This window comes from Cibotium barometz, chromosome 48, assembly GCF_041138505.1.
Source record: "Cibotium barometz isolate CiBa-2024 chromosome 48, ASM4113850v1, whole genome shotgun sequence".
Taxonomy (NCBI): Eukaryota; Viridiplantae; Streptophyta; class Polypodiopsida; order Cyatheales; family Cibotiaceae; genus Cibotium; species Cibotium barometz.
This window is the reverse complement of record NC_141093.1, coordinates 37096871-37117371: the sequence shown is the minus strand read 5'-3', so window position 1 is coordinate 37117371 and position 20501 is coordinate 37096871. Positions and strand designations below refer to the sequence as shown.

Here is a 20501-nt window from a genome sequence, read left to right as displayed (position 1 = left end):
CAGGCATGAACCCAAGCGTGTTAGCTTCTCCTTTGGAAGTTTCAAAATTCTAGCTCTTCCTCCTACTACATGTTAGCTTCTTAGCCACTTGGAACCTTCAGTTATTAATAGATGGAATAGCTGTATGTATGTATACACTTAACAGGATGCTTTCCAGACCTCCATTACATACTTCTTTCAATTGCATCAACTTAAGATAGAGGATGTCACTCAAACTGCATAGAGAGAGAGGGGGGGGGGGGATGACATAGTGCATATACTACATACCAAATCATGGGCCCAGTAGAGCGTGATCCCTTCTAAAAGCCAGACGCCCCTGCCCCTAGGGATCCCAACCTTCCGCCTGTGAGTTGTAGATCTAGGATATACTCTGGCGACATGAAGAGGTCTCACCAAAGAGGTGGACATCATCACAACTCTACGCTCCATTATGAAGGAGATCGTATTATTATTAGATGAGGCATGCACTCCTCCCACCCCACTGTATATGCACATTGTATCAACCATATGGCTACTTGTACTACCTTTCTTTTTTAGTTTTCCCATGGATCAGTAATTTCATGAACCTTTTCTATTACTTTTTGGTCTTGTAGACACTTTGGGCCTTTTGAAGATGTTAAAATACCGTTCTTTTTTTTCTCTTTATTTCTCCGTGTTTATGATCTCCACTTTACACAAACATATGTAACACTTTTGGGTCTTTTAATCCATTGGGTCTTTAGAAGACGCTAATAAAATCTCTCAGAGATTCAAAAGGAGCACACAAGGCTTTGGAAAGAAATAGATGCCACAAAGGAGAAAGTTGAGGAAACCTTCAAATGGGTGGAGGTTGTAAAGAAACAGAAACCGGTCCACACCCCAAATGCCAACACCATCATGATGGCCACACTTGAGAAAAAGAAAAACAAAGTTTTGGCTGAATTCTGGTACAACTTTGGAGCCCTGAAAATGGCCAACTACTAATCGCAGACAGGCCATGGTGCTACAACAACATCTCATGCAGGACATGAAAACAAGGCATTCATTTATGAAATCTATGAAGTCATCACACAAACATGAGTGATGCAAATGCACATGCAGTTTGGGAATCTCCCGTTCTCTGAACTTGTACCAAATCACAGGGCTCTAGTCATACTAGGGTACCATAATTGGGTTTGCTCTCCCAGTCATACTGGTGGCACACCACTGCCAGTCACACTGGCCTCTCATCTAGCCAGAGAGCAAGCTAGTCATGCTAGCAGAATCATACTTGACGTGAGGGTACAACTTATACTATCAGAGCCCAAGGGAATACTGGGCATACCAGCAGAGCCCCCAACTCTAGTCATACTAGAGTGCCAACTACCAGTCATCCTGGCATTAAAGAACACCCTGGCTAGTAATACTAGCACCTCAAGATGTCATGCGTACATAGCTTTTGGATACATATCATGTCATACATCTCAATGGGGATGATTAGGAAGCCAAGTTGTGACACTTTTTGGTCTCATAGAGTTTTTGGGTCTTTTGAAGACATTGAATTCTCTCTTTAAGGGCTACATAAATGCGTCTCCAAACTTCAGCTATATAAGGATGTATCCAAGTGAAGGTTAAAAAATGTAGCATCATGAGATGAACACCAAAAGGTTCCTAATATGTGTGATCAAGTCACGACTTTGATAAATTGTAATGATGCATCTCAAGTGATATTGTTTGTTACTGCTTTGCAGTGATAATCGATTCGAAAATGCCTCTGTAGAGTTTGATGAGGAAACTTTGAAGCCAACATACAGACTTCTTTGGGGTATTCCAGGTAAAGTCAATCTGTATGGTTATTCTTATAAAAGTGAATTAACTTTTGAGTGTTTAGCATACCATGGGTTTATTAAAAAATTGGCTCTGTGGTCACATCACGTTCTTGCTCATAATAAATGCTTATGCATGGTTGCAACACCAAGCTTCCACTTTAGACATGTTGGATATGAGAGGTCAGGGAGGTTGGTTTTTCCAGGGGACCCTTCAAAAAAACTGGCCTCCCCAAGTTGTGTCTCTGCTGTCGTGGTCCCATGTGAAACTTCTCCAATCGGGGGATGAAGAAAATTCTGTCCACAATCATTATATGCCACATCATCACTGTCTGCTTGCTTTGGAATGATATCCACTTTCTGCCATAATCTACTGAACCTGTTCAGGCTGTTCTACCCAGTGGCAACACAGTGAAGCTGAGCAAGTGTCATAAACAAGTTTTACAGAGCAGTCAGTTTCCCTAGCATGGGTATAAGTGTTGCCATTAAGTTGCCCATACGACGGCATGTTCCTAAGGATGCATAATTTCATGAGATCTCAACAGGCTACAGCATGTAAATTTATGCACATAGTTATTTGAGACATTAAATTGGTAATAATTGTCCAGATGTATCTAAACTATGTAATCTGCACTCGGGATTATTTCGCATCGAGCTAATTCTTGTTTCACAAAACCTTTGGTTTTCCTATACTTGAATATAAACTTCTCTCTCTGTTTTCCTTTTCTGTAAACAAGATCCTTTTATCAATAAAAATGCAACATCTGGAAGGGACTCATTAACAACCCTCATAAAGAGGCAACAATGGAAAAAAAAGGGGAGGGTTCTCTCCCTGGTTGGTGGCTAGGCACTCTCAGAGGGAGAATAGCTGGTAATGACAAAAGATGCCACTCTTGCTACAGGACAAGAAACGGCTGGAGCTCTAGGCATGAAGAAAAGCAAATTGCCTCTTGCATGGCGTGGGTGCTGCCTTGAATGTGCTCCCAGTGGCAGTAGATAGTGTAAATAACTCAAATGACCTCGCTGGAGGTGTTGCTATGCCCTCAATGGTTTCGTGGCAGGATGCTCTCCTGATTTGCCTTGCCACAATGCTGCTGATCAACTTCCAGTGAGAGTCAGGGGGAGTCATTGAGCTGTGCTGAAACCTGGTGTATCACCATAATTGATGTCCTTTTGTGAGATAGATGAAGTGCCAGGCCCATACCATCCTCCTGATGGTGAATGGACAGACCCACCTTCATTGCTTATGCCACCCATGCTCCTGGAATGAAGTGCTTGTCATGGTGGTCTAGGGCCGGTGCAGGATTGTACGCAAGACTTGCTGGGCAGTTGGGCTGTCCCATAGGCAGTGGTGGTGAGAGTGCCTGTGGCTTCACAGGAATGCCAGCCTGGTGGGGACTCGGGAGACAAAGCCCCCAAGCCAAGACCTCTATGAATGATGAGACACAGGAAGTAGGAGATCTTAGGAAAGGGTTTAACCTCAGGATGGTGGGCGTGCACATCACCAAACACCCTTGTTCATTTCTTCATGCCAAGTCTCTGGAATTGCACGTTAACATTTGTGTGGGGATGCTTATGATGCTACCTTTATTGGACTTTGGAAGTTGGCATTAATATGTGTCTTGCTTGCATTCAGGTAGGTCCAATGCCTTGAATATCTCTGAAAGACTAGGTGTCCCAAAACATATATTAGGAGCTGCATGGAGACATCTTGGTGCAGCAAGCACTGAGATAAATCAGGTCAGTTTGTAGCAACTTTAACTTGCTTTTGTTGCGTGGAAGGCTGGGATGGAAAAACCTGATCGTAGTTCGAAGGGTCTTGTTGTGTGTGGATAGATTATAAATACACTACTTTTGCCTCCATTAGAACCGACTTTGAAAGATAATGTTTGTTTAATTATTGACTGGGAAACAGTACTTAACCAAGTTATGATCTTTTTGTCATTTTTGACAAGTTCTCGTACGCGCTGCAGCCCCTTTTCTCCGTTTGTGCGAGTCCTCCCCCCCCCCCCCCCCCCCTCTTCCTTTTTTTTTTTACCGTCTGTGCCTGCCCCCTTGCATCCTGCCACCTTCTCCCCACAATTCCATTTGCGTTTTTTCCCTCTCCTACTGTCCCTTTTTCGTCTCTCTTGCTTTTCTGCTCGTTTTTCCCCCTTCCCGCCTTTTCTGCCGTGGCGGTGCCGCCTCCACCCCCTTCAGCTACCTCTCCCCCCTCCTCTTCTTTCTGCCGCTTCTTCCTCCCCTGTTGCTGCCTGCTCTCCCTTCCCCCTTATGCTCTTCTTCCTTCCTGCCGCTAGTTTCCCCCCTGCCCTCTCCTCCTCGCCTCCTCATCCTGTTTGCCCATGTCTTTCTTAGCTCCCCATTCCTGTCGTTCAGCTTCTTCGCATTACGATCATGCAAATCTCACAGCAGGTGGTTCCCTATGGCGTATCCCCTTTTTGGAGGACTCCATGGCAGCCGCTCCATCCACACCATTTGAGGCCGCCATCAGCTTTCACCTATCCCAAGCAGATCTTGAGCTACTCGCCTCAACAGTGGCCTCCCTTAAGGCTACTACTATGGTCTGCAAATTCGTCTAGCAGACCAGCCTGTGGACAGATCCGTGATCTCTTGCAACCATGCTCGTCGGTGAGCAAGGGTGTATTGTGGACGTCCACTTCCTCAGCAACAGCAACATTCGGCTCGAGTTCAATTCGCCCTCCTTTGCTTGGAGGGCCCTAACGTCGAGCCCATTAGCAGTGCAAGCCCCTAGGTCTATCTCGCCCAATGTCTACCTCACCTGGTGGAGACATGGCTTCTCCCTGGACTTGGACCCTCTTGCTGGTGTCTTAGGATTCCCGGTCTCTGTTTGTTTCCCGGGCCTCCCTAAGGAGTATCACACTCTCCTTCCAGTGATTGAACACTCCTTGGGACAAAGTCCTCGAGCACACCGCGCACCCACCCCCCCCACCCCCCCAACACCACCACTGCATTAGCTTCTGTGGGGACGACAGTTAGGCTATGTAGCCTGTCAGATTCCCCAGCGTCCAGCAACCGGTATCGAAGTGCCGGCCGTCCAGCCAGCAAGTGCCAGCGCCAACGAAGAGGTTGGTTGTAGTTAGGTACTTCAATGAATCACCGGTTTGGAGTGCCACTTGTCATGATGACACGCAGTGCAAGAGAGCACGCTAGATGGTCATCATGTGGATGAATATGTAGGAGGCAGGTTTGCGGTTGGCAAGAGTATGGCGATGGTGAGAAGGATGTAGAGACCGCCATGTGTGGTGTGGTGGAAGAAAAAGCATGTGTGTGTGGCTGATTTAGAGGAAGATAGAGTGGCACTTTTGTTGAAGATAGAAAGGGGAGAGCAGAGTTCGCGAACAGAGAGAAGGTGGGCATTTTTTGGGCAAAGAGAGGTGGTTTTCTATGGTGAAGAGAGAGAGGGAGCAGATTGTCGAGGAGAGATAACGATGGTGTCTAGGAGAGAGAAAAAGTGTTGAAGCATGAGAAGGGAAGAGAGACAAAGGGGAGAGTCCAGGGGATGTTTGTCAAAGAGAGAGGACACTGTTTGGACACTTGGTGTCAAAGAGAGAAGAGACATGGTGTGGGCACTTTTGGTCGAAAAGAGAGAAGGGATACTTTTGTCAAAGAGAGAGGAGGGTAGCTGTGATGAAGAGAGAAGGAAGCACTTTGTTGAAGAGAGAGTAGGGAATACTTTTGTCACGAAGAGAGGGGGCACTTTTTGTCGAAGAGAGAAAAAAGTGAGTTTTTGTTCAAAGAGAGACACTTTGTGGATGATTTTCTGTTGAAGGAGAGGACACTTTTGTATGATGTTTTGTTGAAGAAAGAGAAAGGATACTTTATGGCGAAAAGTGAAAGGACATGTTTGGACACTTTGTGTCGAATAGAGAAAAAGGTGATAACACGGTCAAGAAGGATGTGTGCCACATGTTTGGCGAGGTGAGAGAGGGCATGCATGTATCGAGGAGAGAGAAGAGGGGTTGTCAAGGAGAGAGAAGAGTGCAGTGAGGGACAAGGCAGGGGATTGGTGGGGAATGTAGGAAGATGGTGTCAAGCAGAGAAAGAAAGAAAGATATATTAAGCGTCTACTAAAGACCCAATGGGCCTATGAGACCAAAGTGGTACAATAATGTCCATGGCATATCTCATCATGGAACAGAAAATAAAATAGAAACAAAGCAAAGCTATCTCACTGGGGTGATACAAAATTGTCTATGGAATCTCATCATGGAATACCAGGAACGTGGAACGTGAGAGGAGCATCAGCCCCCAATAGATGGTATACCACTCTCCATAATATCAAGCATGGGGCTAATGAGCATGGCCGATAAGTCTCCCTCAGCTATGTCACATGGAAAGGTAGCTCAATGGCATTGGAGCATGTCCTAGATTTGGAGCTGATGAGGGGATCATGGCCAACGTCCAAGGGGGGTGGGGACGTCAAGCACGTTGGAATGCGAAGACCCAGTCTAAGGTAACTCCTCTTAGGAGAGGTGGGTGTGGAGCAAGCCGAGATGGGTCCACAGGATCTACTATATGGGTGTCCTCCACCTCCTGGGTCTGGAAGAAGCTGGTGATGGTTGGCTGGCAAGGGAGGGGTCAAGGTGGGTGGGGGTGAAGCTCTCTCAAAGAAGTGTCCTTGTGTTTGCGGAGGAAGAGCCCTAGGCAACACTAGTCTAGAAAGTCAATGATCCTGGAGGTGTACCAAATCCCTCACAAAACAGACAATGAAACCTCTCGCGGATCTCACAGTATAATGGGCAACAACATATGTAATGCTCCTCTGTCTCAACCTCTGTGTGGCATAATCGGCAAATCCTCTCCTCCCTTGGTCTCCGTATGAGCTTCCCAAGCTTTGAAGATGCGCTTAGCTCTACCTGTCTCCACTTTGAGGTGGTGGGACGAAACCCGTATCTGGCCAATCGCAATCCTCATGGCATGGGACATGTGAACACTCAGGTAGCCCGGCTGCTCGTCAGTGAGTGTGAGAAAGTGCATCTTCGTTGGGAGCTCCGAAGGTGTTATCCATGTGCAGTGGGTGTAGAAGCTGAGAAGATGTAACCGGATAACCCAATTGGTGTCCTCATGAGAGAGCTGGAGAAAAGGGGAGTCCAAACTGTACTAGAAGGGATGGGAGACGGTCCATGCGGAGCCCATATATTGAGAACCAAGTGGAAACTAAGGCATACCATACTCCAGGGTGGCCCTCGAGTGCTAGCTATCTCGAGGAATCTAGGTCAAGCCTTGGGTACCTATCGGGATCCATGTGACTGATGCGATGGTGGTATGTGACTGTCTAGAAGAGTGCATCCACTACCATCGGGGTTGTAGCAAACTCTGCTTGGATAATCTGGTGTGGGACTAATGGTTTGTTGCTGATCATACGAGAGAATATCTTGGCTTGGGGCCTCTCAACTCGCTGCCAATCCTCATCGGATAAATCTGGTCCCAGAAGGCTGCTCCATACATCAAGGCTGGTGTGACGAGGGTGTCGAAAAGCCAACACTTCGTCCTGGGCTCCTGGAAATGTGCTTGGAAGCACTGCCGCTCAAGTAAGTGAAGCGTGGGCCACTGAAAGTGACACCAAGGTAGACATAGGATGAGACAATCTCAACAGGGTCCCCTCTGTATGTGAAAGCTCAATTTGGATGTGAAGGGGTGGGAGGTATTGAAGACCATTACCTTGGTTTTACCAAGGTTAACAGAGAGTTCCCACGGAGTGCAGCAGTCCTATAAGGCATCCAACTGTCTCTGAAGCCCCTTGGCTGAATCTGAAAGGAGGAAGATGTCATTTGCATAAAGTAGTATGGGGATCAATATGCCTGCCAGTGTGGGACCAGCCCCACCTAATCGGTCAATGACGCTCAAGATCTCATCAATGTAGAGGCCAATAAGAGTGGGTGATAGAGGGCAGCCTTGTCCTCTATCAATTTTCACCCCAATAGTGCTAGAAATCTCCTGCGATGTACCTCCTGGGGCTCTCACTCGTCCGGTTGACAAACTCATAGAGGGCGATGCTCCAAACCATGTTAGATGGGACTTCTATCTCCTGTACCTGTAGACGGTGTAGGGGTGCGATATCCACAAAGCTTTGTGGAAATCCACAAAGCAGTAAATCCTCTGATGCTGTGTTCTACCCTCCTTGATGATGGCACGGAGGGTGAAGATGTGGTCAAGCCTCAAGGGTAGAGAAGCTCCTCCAAAATCCTGCATGTCCTGTGGCTCTGCATCCCTCTCTCTCTGCAAATGAACTGAGCTCTGCCTCTAGCACCGATCCATAGAGTTTGGCCATTGTGTGGCCAATCATGATTGTCGTGTAATTATTAGGGTCAGGTGGATCTCCAGCTTTGAGGATGGGGGTGATGGTGTTAGCGGACCAAGAGGGTCGAAATCCTTCACAAAGGGCTCTATCGAACATGTAGGCTAGTAGGGGCGCCAATGTATCATCTGTACTCAACAATGAGTCCCTCTTGAATTGTGATCTTGGGATCACCTAGTACGCAGTCTACGAATGGCTTTGAGGACCATTCCCTTTGTGAATCGGTGAGGAGAGATGGGGTGTGTTTAAGTGAAAAAGAGAGCAAGATACAAGGTTGGTGAAGAGGGGACGATAGGAGGAAGATGTGCCTCTGCCTGCCGAGACCGTTTTCAAGCAGGAGGGTGTTTCTCTCTCTTTTTCTTCACTTAAAAAAAAAACAGGTTCAGCAACTTGGGCCTGCCAAGAGATGGTTTCCAGGCCTTTGTTGGAGGTAGAGCTTGAGTCTGGACCCATTTACCAGAGGAAGGTGCTTATCAGATAAGATGCACAATTGCACTTCGCCTTGTGGTTGGATGTCTTAAACCTTGTAAGGTCCTGCCCATGCAGGTACCAGCTTCTTGGCATGTTTAAGGTACTGAACCTGGTTAAGGAACACCAAGTCACCTTGAGAAAAGTGAGGGTGACGCAAATCGTGCCATGCCTTGCATCTGTGGTGCTCAGCTTCCAGGGCAAGGTTGGCAAGGGCGCAGGTTTGTTCTAAGATGGAAAGACGGTTGATGGAGGAGGAATGAGAGGCACCAAAGGAGGAGACATGGAGGGTGCCCACACCCGGTAGGAGTCATGGTTGAATTCGAAAGGGGAGATGGCTTCAAGCCCAAAGGCCAATGGGAAGGGGCTGCATTGAGTAGTGGCTTTGTAGGCAATTGGATAGGCCCAGAGTGTGCCAAGGAAAGAGCATCCGGCCATTGCTTGGGATGCTGATGACAAGCCTTGCAAAGAAGGTGATAGAGCACTTTGTTAGTGCTCTTGTCATAGCCATTGGCCCGAGGGTACTAGGCACAAGCTTTGCGGTGAAATACTTGGTAATTGGCGAGGAGGTTGGTGATGATTTCATTTACAAAATGGGAGCACCTATCACTGGTCCACTCTAATGGACAACCAAAGCGGGTGAGGATGTGCTCATAAAGGAATCTGGCTACTGTGGAGGCAGTGGCATCTTTGGTGGCTTGTGCTTCTGCCCACTTGGTGGCATAGTTAGTAGCGAGAAGGATGTAGCAGCATCTGCTGGGATAAGCTATTGGGTCTATGGGGCCCACAAAGTCTATTCCCCATCACTCGAATGGAGACCACTAAAGGGATAGTTGGATTGGTGGGTGGGTTTGGGTCCACACCGTTGGCAAATGTCGCAGCTCTGTGCATGTGCTTTGCTGTCCTTGAAGATGCTGGGCCACCATATGCTTAAGTGAAATATGCGCACCGTCGTGGGCCCTGGGTAGTGACCACCAGAAGGTCCAGCGTGAGCATCCATGAGGTGTGGAACCTCACAAGGATTAGCACATCGCCACATGATGCCGTCCTGACCGGTTTTGTAGAGTTGCCCTTGAGGAGCAGCCACCTTTTGTCCTTGGGGACATACATTTGGGAAAGGAACCTGTAGAGAGCAGGGCGAGCACATCGCCGTACCAAGTAGGAGCCGCATCTACTTTAAAAAGCACATTGTCAGGGAGGTCATCATCAATACCTGTGGTGGGGATGGCAGGGTCACCACTGTCTATGCAGGAAAGGTGATCCGCCATGACTCGATGCTTGCCTATCGGAGTAGGATGTCAAAATTAAATTCTTGGAAGAGAAGGAGCCATCTCCAGACTCGGCCAAACACTTGGGGCTTGTTGAGAAGATATTTCAAGGCATGATGGTGGGTGATGACAATGAAGCGGACACCCAGGAGATTGCATAGACAATTGCCAAGACTTCATTCTCTGTGGTGTTGTTGTTTCTCTCAGCTCGATTGAGTAGGCGGGACGCACGTCTTGCTAGCCAAGTAGCAACTCTTGGTGGAGGCACACTGCCAGAGAGTGAAGCCATGACACAGTCAGTGTCACAAACCCTAGTGTGCCGGGAAGCAAGGTCTACTACAGGCTCCCATCCATTCGAGTTCTCAAAGCCTCTCTGGAGAACCTTCCTTGCAGAGTCTTAATCCTTCATCTTGATGGCTCCCTCTTCCTACAGTAGGTATAGTTTTCTTGACTCCCCGGGCAGTGTTTTGTGTCACCAGATGAACCCCCTCGCACGAGCATGCCCCCGTGGTGAGCCCAATGCAGGGTCAGACCACGATGCCAACGGTCAGCCCCAGCAACCCCCCCCCCCCCCCCCCCCCTTCCCCGCGGCAACAAACCTCTCTGTCTGATGAAGGATGGAGAGCCTCATCAAGCCCCACCTGAGGCATGGCATACTTATGCTAGAGAGCTATATGATGCACCAGGACAGCCCCCCAACCCCCCTCCACTGGGAGCTAGACCGGCTAGCAGCACCTTTTTTACTATGCGGATGGTGCTAGATGCGATAGACAGGTTACAGAATGGAAAGGCACAGGATCATGATGGGCTAGTTGGAGAGCACTTCTCATATGCACGAGACACTTTGGCTCCACTCATCGTACATGTGCTTAATCGTGCCATTTGTGAGGGTTTCCCGACAAGCAGGACAGAGCATATCATTGTACCACTCTTTAAGAGTGGGGACCCCATGGTACCAGGCAACTACAGGACGATCATGATTGGTTATTACTTGGCCAAATTATATGGCTCTATATTGGAGTCGGAGCTGAGCCGATGGGCAGAGAGGCATGGTCATCAAGCACATGGACAGGTTGGCTTCAGGAGAGGATTTACTACCTTGGATCACATACTGACACTTCGGGCACTTATTGAAGAGGGCAAGGCACAGAAGACAAGGATATACTGCTGCTTTGTGGACTTCTGCAAAGCCTTCGATACCGTACCACGTGCCAAGCTTATGCCCAAATTGCATGACATTGAGGTACCCAAGGATATGCAGTGGGGGATATATGCTTTGCATGAGTCTGTGACAGGCAGAGTCCGAGCTCCAGGCGGACTATCTGATAGGGTGACCAGCACGATAGGGGTGAAGCAGGGATGCCCGCTATTGCCCACCCTCTTTGGATTGTACATTGATGCAGTCTCTGATTATGTAGACAGATTGGGAGGCCCAGGGGCATGCCTGGCAGGGGTGTTGATACCCATCTTGTTATATGTTGATGATATTGTTCTAATCTCAGACTCTCCGGAGGGATTACAGAGACACTTGGATGCATTACAGGCTTTCTGTGCAGATAGAGATCTGACAATGAACCTTGGGAAAACCAAGGTTATGGTGTTTAACACCACACAGGCATGGGTGACGAGATCAGAGCCTCAGTTCACTTTCCGAGGGGAGCCGGTAGAGTACGTCAGGTCATATGTCTACTTGGGAGTTACTTTCACAGGACCGCGTTTCTCCCTGAAGGAGGCAGCAGCAGCTAGATTAGCTCGAGGGCAGGGGCACTTGAGAGGCAGTGTGCACACATACAGTTTCAGGAGCCACGCACCAAATTGTGGCTATTTGATACGCTTGTCACATCGACCCTCCTGTACGGAGCTCCAATTTGGGGGCCCAGTATACATCACAGATCTCAAAGAGGGACAGATGAGGGATGGAGGCAAATGGAGAGACCACTGATTATGATGATTGCCCGCATGATTCGGAGCAAATCATCAGCACCACATGAGTTTGTTCGGGCTGAGCTGGGTGCCCCACCAGTAGTAACCGAGGCCCTATTCCAAGCAGTTACCTTTTTACAGCGGCTATGGGAGCTCCCTCAGCAAAGGTACTCCCGATTGGCATTGACCTCATCCATATAGTTGGCAGAGGATGGAGATACTCATTGTTGGTACACTCAAATGAGATCATGGTTTGACCTACATGGTTTGCGGATAGAGGCACTACCACCCTTTCAGTACAGTGTGGATTGTCCATTTTTGGATCACACCCGCTCAGAGCAAAACCGCGTGATCAGGATGGATATCATCAGAGTGGACACAGAGAGGACATGGACTAGCCCCCTTGAGCCCTTGGGCACGAAAATGGTTCATTACAAGAGCCATTTTCTACACCTCTAACCGGATGATTTTATCACCCGCCCGGCATACATGGATGTACACCTATCACATGGGATACGTTGTGCCATTGGACAGATCCGGACCTCATCACACTAGTTGCGGATTGAGACAGGGCGATATGTGCATCAGATCTTGGATGACCGCATTTGTCAGCTATGCTACCAGGAGGTAGAGATAGAGGAACACTACATTTGCCGATGTACAGTCTATTATGAGATCCGAGGGAGATATCACTGCCTCTTCCGAGAGGGTTTTGGGCGGTTACGCAGGGTCATGGAGTTTGAGGATCAGAGATGCCTGGGATTGTTTCTACTTGAGCTCAGGAGACACAGAGAGACCCTCTTGGCAGACCGAGCCATGATGTACCTAGACAGAGGACCCTGACATATTTCTTCGGCACCAGCACCAGCAACCCAGCCCACACACCTCCTGATACCTCCTCCATTGGGCCATCAAGGCACCGACCACGCTCCCAGGGAGTCACCACTGATAGGGCAGTTATCTTATGTCGTGCTTGTCGGCAACGCCCACCAGGTTCCTGACCACGGCATCCTCACCATCGCCAGATCAGAGCCATTATTGCTCGGCATCAGAGGCGCCTACCTTGCTTCTGTACTCTCAGTTTTGTCTCATAGGCCACTATGGCCTTTTAGAGATGTTAATATATCATTTCATTTCATAGGAGACTAGCAAGAACAGTGGCGCATGCTGCCACCGCTGTCGAGGTAGGTGTGGTGGGGACCGCACCTCTATGGACTCCACTCCAATGTAATGGTCCTGACTTCAAACCGTTATGAGCATTTATGCCCAGGACCACCCCAGGATTCAGCAGCAGATGCTCCAGAGCAAGCCTAGCCGGTTGATGCAGCAGGCCTGGTGGCAAACTTACAAGCTGCTAGAGGGGCCCACCCTCACCCTCAGCTTCATCTCCACACACCCTCCTCCCTTCACCACCACAGGAAGAAGTACCTGTGGAGCCCTCCCAGCCTCCTGTTCCCTATCCCTCCTCTCCTTCTGAAGCCTCATCATGGACTCCCTCTTCCTAGGCTCCTCCCCTGCCCCTCCTCCGGCCTCTTCTCACAGGGGTGGTGGCCACTCTCCAGCTGCACCTGATCCACCGGCAGCCAGAATCCGATTCTCCGAGTGGAATAGGTTATACCATGAGTATGGTGCAAGTCCATTCAGATGGAATCCCTTAGTGATAGACTCTGCATAAGAGATCATCAGGACCCTCACAGCTTAGAGCATCTAGAAAGAAAGAAAGAAAGATGTTATTAATGTCTACAAAAGACCCAAAGAGTCTACTATGAGATCAAAAGGATCCATGAGTAAACTGGATGTTAAGACAACATGAAAAAAGTAAAAAGAGTAGTTGCCGAAGAGAATTGCAGGGCCAACTTACTACGTAGACCTTGTGTGTACAATAAAGTAGGCAGCAGAAGAACCTCATGCTTTGAGGCTCATAATGCGTCGTCTTTCTCATGAACCATGTACCTGGCCTCAATATCAAGGTCTCACTGTGTCACTGAAGCAGGTCTTGAATCTGAAGCTGTAGGGTAGGGGGGCTAGATCTCCTGGACCTGGGGCGGCTGGCTCTCTAGAGGGTATGTGCTCTCTCACGGAGTACCCGGCGGATGCAAGGTGCCAGCCGTGCCACGGGCTTTGGGGGTGGTCCTCACTCAGTGGGGTTGTGTGGCCCTGTTAGGGGTTCTCTGTCCTAGTGGGTCTCGCATGGGGGGTGTCTGCCGGGGCTCACGGGTGGGAGCTGAAGAAGTCGGTGATAGATGTCTGTGCGGTATCCTGCCTCCTCATAAGTCTGTCTCTGTGATGTCTCATCTCTAGTAGGTCTAGTCCGAGACATCTCTGGTCTCTGTAATACATCAACTGTGACAAAGGCTCGAACCCCCCTCTCAAGAGAGCTCTCAATGAATCCATGCCCAGTGACCCTCAAGATGTTACATGCACTAAGCTTGATCGTGATAACACACAACAGGGCCTCCTTTATACCTTCATGTGGTGAGAATCTTTAGCATCAACTTTAGAGAGAGAGAGAGAGAGAGAGAGAGAGAGAGAGAGAGAGAGAGAGAAGCGAATGAGAATGTAGAAGACGACACAATATTGGGTTCCCCCCCCCCCCCCCCAAGCAAGAGTATTTGCTTATATTATTCTTTGGAGAAATGTTGTACAATGCTGCGTACAATTGATATGAATGCCCAACGCAAGGACGAGGAAGACCGTACGTTGGCTGAGTATCCAGCTATCCCGAGGCTCTGCTGAAGACTCTCCTTGGCCACTGATGCAAGTCCAGAAGGCTGTAGGACTGCACATATGCTGGCTGAATGTGAAGAGTATCTTCCTTCCTTAGCCTGGAGTTGATTGGATGCTGCAAACTGTGTGTACTTTGCTGAATACCTAAATGAAATAATTGGGTCTGATGTGCTTGTATTTATATGTCCCATGCTGCTTGTCGGCCAGCATAAAGCTGTCGGCCAGTTCAGTATGGACAAAAAATACTAAATAAATAGCATTAAATGCTGCGCATGGAATAAAGTCCTTTTTGCTGCTGCCCGACTGCTGCAGTGCAACCCGATTGCCTGCTGGACACATTTAATGCTGGCCGACTGCATGAGGCCACCCCTTATGCTGGCTGGAGCTTGGTAACAGTAAATGCTACCTGACTGCAGGAAGGGCATTATGTGGGCTGCCGACTAACTGCCCAGGCCCTCCTAATGGCCTAGCCCAAGGCCTACCTATATGCTTCTGATGCAACCTAATCCTAAGGCTGACACTAAATGCACTATCTAAATGATGCTTTCTCCAAGTGGGTTAAGAGGATTGACATCTGACTGACCTCTAAAGCTCAGAGACTGACCTACATAGCTCGTGCCTGACTATCCCTGGACTGAGGGCTCACAATGGGGTCACGGCATACGACAAATAATCCTAGAAAAGGTTCTACTTCTGTACAAATGCTGCACTGATGATCATGCCAGTGTGTCACCGTGTACCCAAGTGCAAGGTGCACATGACACAAGAAGGGCTCTCAATGAATCCATGCCCAATGACACTCGAGAAGTGCTCTTTGTATGATTGGAGCTTCGGGAAAAGCTCGGTCAGGAATATCCATGTCCGATCTGCTCGAGACAGATAATCTGGTTGATCTTGTGCACAAAGCCTATTGCAAGCTTTTATCCAATCACTATCAATCATTCAGTGTGATACCGTCAACACTCGCTTTATTGTCTGGAACAGGATTGAGGTTCCACGAAGGCTGGCAAAGGCCAGATGGATTGCCTTCCTTGAGCATATGAAGATCTCTTATTTAAAAAAATGCCGTGCTTATATCAGCCAATTGCACAGGTCCTCTCCTTTTTAGGGTTTGATTTACATTTTTGTCTTTCTCTTTGATAGCAAAATGGAAGGCAATCGTTTACAGTATTTTACAGCCGTTTAGCTTCAGTAGTTTGGAAGGCAGGACCAGGTCTAGTCTTAATGTCTGTTGCTTTGAATTGCCAAAGTATACATTTTTACCCAAGCACTAAAATTAGGTTAAACACCTTTGTTTCCTGATTCAGCCCTTTACTTTAGGATGAAAGAAGGATCTCGAGTAATAAAATACATGGTTTCATGTGAAAGCATGACCATATGAATAATAAAGCCCATTTATAATTTGTTGGTTCCTTTGCAGTGTTTCTTGACTTGTATCACCATTTCTTCTGGGATTTCTGTGGAAGCTCTGCCCTCTTGACCACTTCCCCTTCTTCTTCTTTTTTTCGTGAAATGGTGTTTTATATTATATGTAAAATGTACATCAGCCACATGGCTCACACGGAACCTATGGCCCCAAACAAAACCCCCACAAAAGATCCTCTAAAGGATCATGACCATGCAAACCTGTACACTAATAAGAAAGCCTCCTAGCCAAATAAGCATCCCAGATAAAAGCATCAAAGATGAGCCAGCCGAGCCGCCGTAGACCATAACGAAATAACATCTGCATCCAGTAGCTGAGCTGAGAGAAGAGAAGAAAACTGCCAAAGCAGCAAACCGTGGATACGTAGAATGTGCCCATGTATTCCAAACAAGGAATCAAAAATGAACCCATTCCGTGTAGTCCAAATATGCCAAAGTCCTGTCCATCTAAGGAAATGGAATATCACAAGGTGACTGTCTGAAGTAATGACTTGAGGACAAATCCCAAATATCCACTGATGAGCCGAAACAGTAGACCTCTCTACTGCCTCCCAAACGCGAGAGACAAAAGACCAAATCTGACGGGCCACTAGACAACTCATGAACAGATGCATAACTGTTTCAGTGCATGTCGTGCAGAAGAAGCAAGAGGCCAGTGTAATTTTACGACGGCTCAGCTGATCCCGTGTAGGTAACCCTCCCACCAACATCCTCCAAATGAAAACCTTACCTTGGTAAGGGAGTTTAGACTGCCAACCACGCATAAGAGTTTTCTGCCACCATGATTTAGACTTGTGCAATCCCCACACCTTATTGGCCTTGGCTGAAACCCAATCTTTCTCTGATACAAGCTTATGATAGACCTGGTTAGCTGAGAGTGATATCAAGTCACCAGATTTACATAGTGCCCAATCAAGCCAAGGCTGATCTGCAGATGGCCGAGGCAATGGAGTAAAAGGCTCAACTGCATGCATGATGTCAACCCATAGTGGTTGAAATGTCCGAGGAACCCTAAAGTGCTGCCGAATACGACGAAACGAATATGGCCTGTCACGACCAAGTATCACAGCATCTCGGATTCTAACCAAGCCTAGCCTGACCATGCGGTTGAGTCGTATGCGTGAAGCATCTCTGTCTGGCCAAACAATGACACGCGACTCCACAAATGTTTCGAACTGCAAAGAGTTCAAAAGTAGTCTTTCATGACCAGGATCCCACCGAGCCAACAGTAGAACTTCATGCCAAGAAAGGAGAATATGCGATAAAATGTGTGATGAGCGAATACGGACAGGATGAGCCGCATTCACAATGTCCCACCATGAAGCTTGCACACGTGTCCGCCCATGTGACAATCCCTCCAACTCAATCAAGTCACGAGCCATGAATACCCAAGGCTGCTCCTGCAAACACATATCTTGAAAAAGCGCCCACCTACGCGCCCCCATATGCAAGCGGACATCCAGTAAAGCAGCCCCACCCATTCTTTTGGGTGTCGTAATGTGATTCCAAGCTATCCATGTTTGACCCATAATATTTCCTTGCCTCTTCCACAGCATAAACCGAATGGGAGCAACCAAACGGATGAGAGATTTGTGCGTCCAAGGTAGCAAAGGCAAAAAATAGGAAATCATGCTAAGCATAATAACCTGAGCTACCTTAACCCTCACATGCATAGGCCACCCCTGAGCTTTCCAATACACAAATTTATCGGAGATCCGAGCAGAAATCCAAGCAAGAAGCACTTGGGGGTCCACATCCACACCCACCGGATATCCAAGATGACGAACAATGTCTCCTGTATGCACCACACGGCCTTGCCACCCTAATGCCTCAAGATCAAATTCCGTGCATACAATGAGGGCTGATTTTGTTGAATTTATTTTCAGCCCAGAAGCCAATGCAAAATTATTCCAAGCTTCCATTGCTCGATCTATATTGGCTTTTTCGGCCCTGAGAAACATAAAAGTGTCATCCGCAAGGGCTTGAGCAACCAATTGCTTGCCATGAGGGAGATGCAAACCAACCACTTCACCATGCGATGCCATAGCATCTAGGCGAGATAACATAGGATGAGTGGCAATGGCAAAGAAAAGAGGGCTAAGAGGACAGCCCTGCCGGAGAGAACGGGTGAGAGAAATACCATCCGAAAGTCCTCCATTGAGCATAATCCACGTGATAGAGCCAGAGCCAAGTAAATGCACCAAATTAGCCATTTTGGGACCAAAGCCCATGGCTGTCATTAACTGAGAAAGGAAAGACCAGCTGACATGATCAAAAGCTTTTTCAAGATCCAGCTGCACCATCACAATCTCTTGCTTCTTTGCCTTGGTATAATCCACTCCAATTTGAACATTAAGAATATTATGCAAAATATTCCTGCCATGCACAAATCCATATTGATATGGATGAACAAGAGTAGGAAGCACCTTCTGCAAGCGATTGGCAAAAATCTTTGTAAAGATTTTATACATAATACCCATAAGTGAGATCGGGTGCCATTGAGCCAAAGAAGTAGGCGAAGGGACTTTGGGCAACAAACGAAGTATGCCCAACTTCCAATCGGCAGGCATATATCCCTCATCCCAAACCCTTTGACAAATAAGCGTCAAAGGCTCTGCAAGCTGATCAGCATATTTTCGGAAAAACTCATTTGTCAAACCATCCCAACCAGGACTCTTTCCCATGGGAAGTTTGGAGAGAACAGCTTCCACTTTCCCTTGAGTAACAGGAGCATCAAGCTGAACCACCACATCAGGGTCAACTTGATATCGTACTTCAGCAAACAATGACTCCCTTGCAGCCAGGACAGCCGGTGAGACATCCTCTCGAGGGGCAAGCAAATCTTCATAAAACCTGATGCAATGCTGAATAACCTCAGAAGGTTGAGTAACAAGGTTGCCTTTGGCATCCATCAGCCTAACAATATTCTCACGCATATGTTTTTGATGCAACTTATCATAGAAGCGATGAGATTGACAGTTAGCATCCCGCAAAGCATCAAGACGTGCAAGTAGTTTAAAGCGAACATATTGTGCTTCCTGCACCCTAGATAGCTCCTTTTTCAGCCATTCTATGGCATCCGCAACTTCAGCATCCATAGAGTCAGTAAACATGAACGCCTGCAAGCCCTTTAAAAGCGACTCAAGAAGAGCCACATGCTGTTTTTGTATAGAGGCATTAGCAAGACCATAATGCCGTGCTAATTTCCGAGTGTTGGTAAGGAACACTGGCCAAGCATGATAATCAGCCATGGACACTCTTGTGGAGAAATGTCGTATCAACTGACGCATATAAACATCAAAAACTTCATGCTCCAAAAAAGTGTGATTTAAGCGGCAAAGGCAAGCGTCCCAACAAGCCTTTATATGCATCCACAGGATGATAGACCATTTCAAACACAAGCGGCCAATGATCTGACAAAACCTGTTTTGCTAATCAACCATCATAGTAAGAACCTCTGGCAAAAAGAGATCTTGATGTAAAATATACATCCTATCCAATCTAGCATAAGTGCCCCGAAACTGTTGTGAGGCATAAGTGTAACCCCTTTCATCTGAATGCAACCAAGACCACATGTCTTGTTTTAGCAACCTTGCTGCAAAAGCTTCCCACGCCTTTCTCTCCGGGCCATCCATTACAGAATGAGGCGACGTGGCTTGCTCCCTGGAGACACACATATTAAAGTCCCCCATCACAAAGCCAGGATGAGAGATTGAAAGAGCACACAAGTCATTCCACAGCAAACGGCGTGCACGAGCATTATTTGGAGCATACACCCCTAACAACCATAAAGGCGTATCATCCCAAACAATCTGTATCACTAGAAATCTTCCATGAACATCTTGAATCACAAGAGAAGGCTGAAACTGCGAACGAACAGCAAACATAATACCTGACTGCGAAGCAGGATGTCCGCTGTAGAAAACATGAAACCCCTTATATACATAGGCTTTGCCAGCCAACTTATGCTGCTTATGTTCAACTGCACACAAAACATCCCAACCATGACAAAAAGTTGTACGCCAAAGCCTGAACTGCTTTTGGCGCGAAGAAATACCCTTTACATTCCATTGTACAATTTTCATAAGCCTTCCCAGAAAAGGAATCAACAAGGCCGTGTACTAGGCCCAAGACAATCTGCCAAATCACGAACCTTTTGAAGCATTGCATTTTTAGACATGGTATTTGTGATCTCAGACTGTCCTTGGAGTTCCCGAGCACGTGTCAAAGGGTAATGACCATCCCATGACGAGATGACCTCACCCTTCGAACCAAACACAAGAGGCAATTGTTGTTGTGCTTCTTTTGTTAGGCGACTTCTAATAGGATAGCGTTCTACTCTATCCACCCCAAGAGGCCCTGTACCCTGAGAAAGTTGGCCTCCCGGCCTCTCAATCCTGGTCTGTTTTGCTGGGCATCTGAACCCAAAGGGCGACGAGCATATGTATGTAAGGGCCCGTGATGAGTACGCAAAGGCCCCCGCCAAACAGCATCTGAGAAATCCCCCCGCGGGGCAACAAATCGTGTCTTTTTACCACGTACTTCCACCCATGGCTGCTCAACCTCATTCTGAACATCCACATGTAC

The 20501-nt window shown here is 47.7% G+C and overlaps 1 protein-coding gene across 2 annotated transcripts in view; it reads left to right on the top strand.

Annotated features, from left to right (window-relative positions):
- LOC147611143 (DNA mismatch repair protein MutS, type 2) overlaps nucleotides 1-20501 on the top strand; it is a 63184-nt gene that overhangs the window by 39482 nt on the left and 3201 nt on the right. For both annotated transcript variants that reach the window (XR_015263969.1, XM_086785806.1), the window contains exons 13-14: nucleotides 1710-1792; nucleotides 3421-3524. Coding sequence is in view for 1 of the 2 variants with exons in the window: in XM_086785806.1 (XP_086641932.1) it covers nucleotides 1710-1792; nucleotides 3421-3524 (187 nt within the window). In the remaining variant the exon portion in view is untranslated. The remainder of the gene's footprint in view (nucleotides 1-1709; nucleotides 1793-3420; nucleotides 3525-20501) is intronic.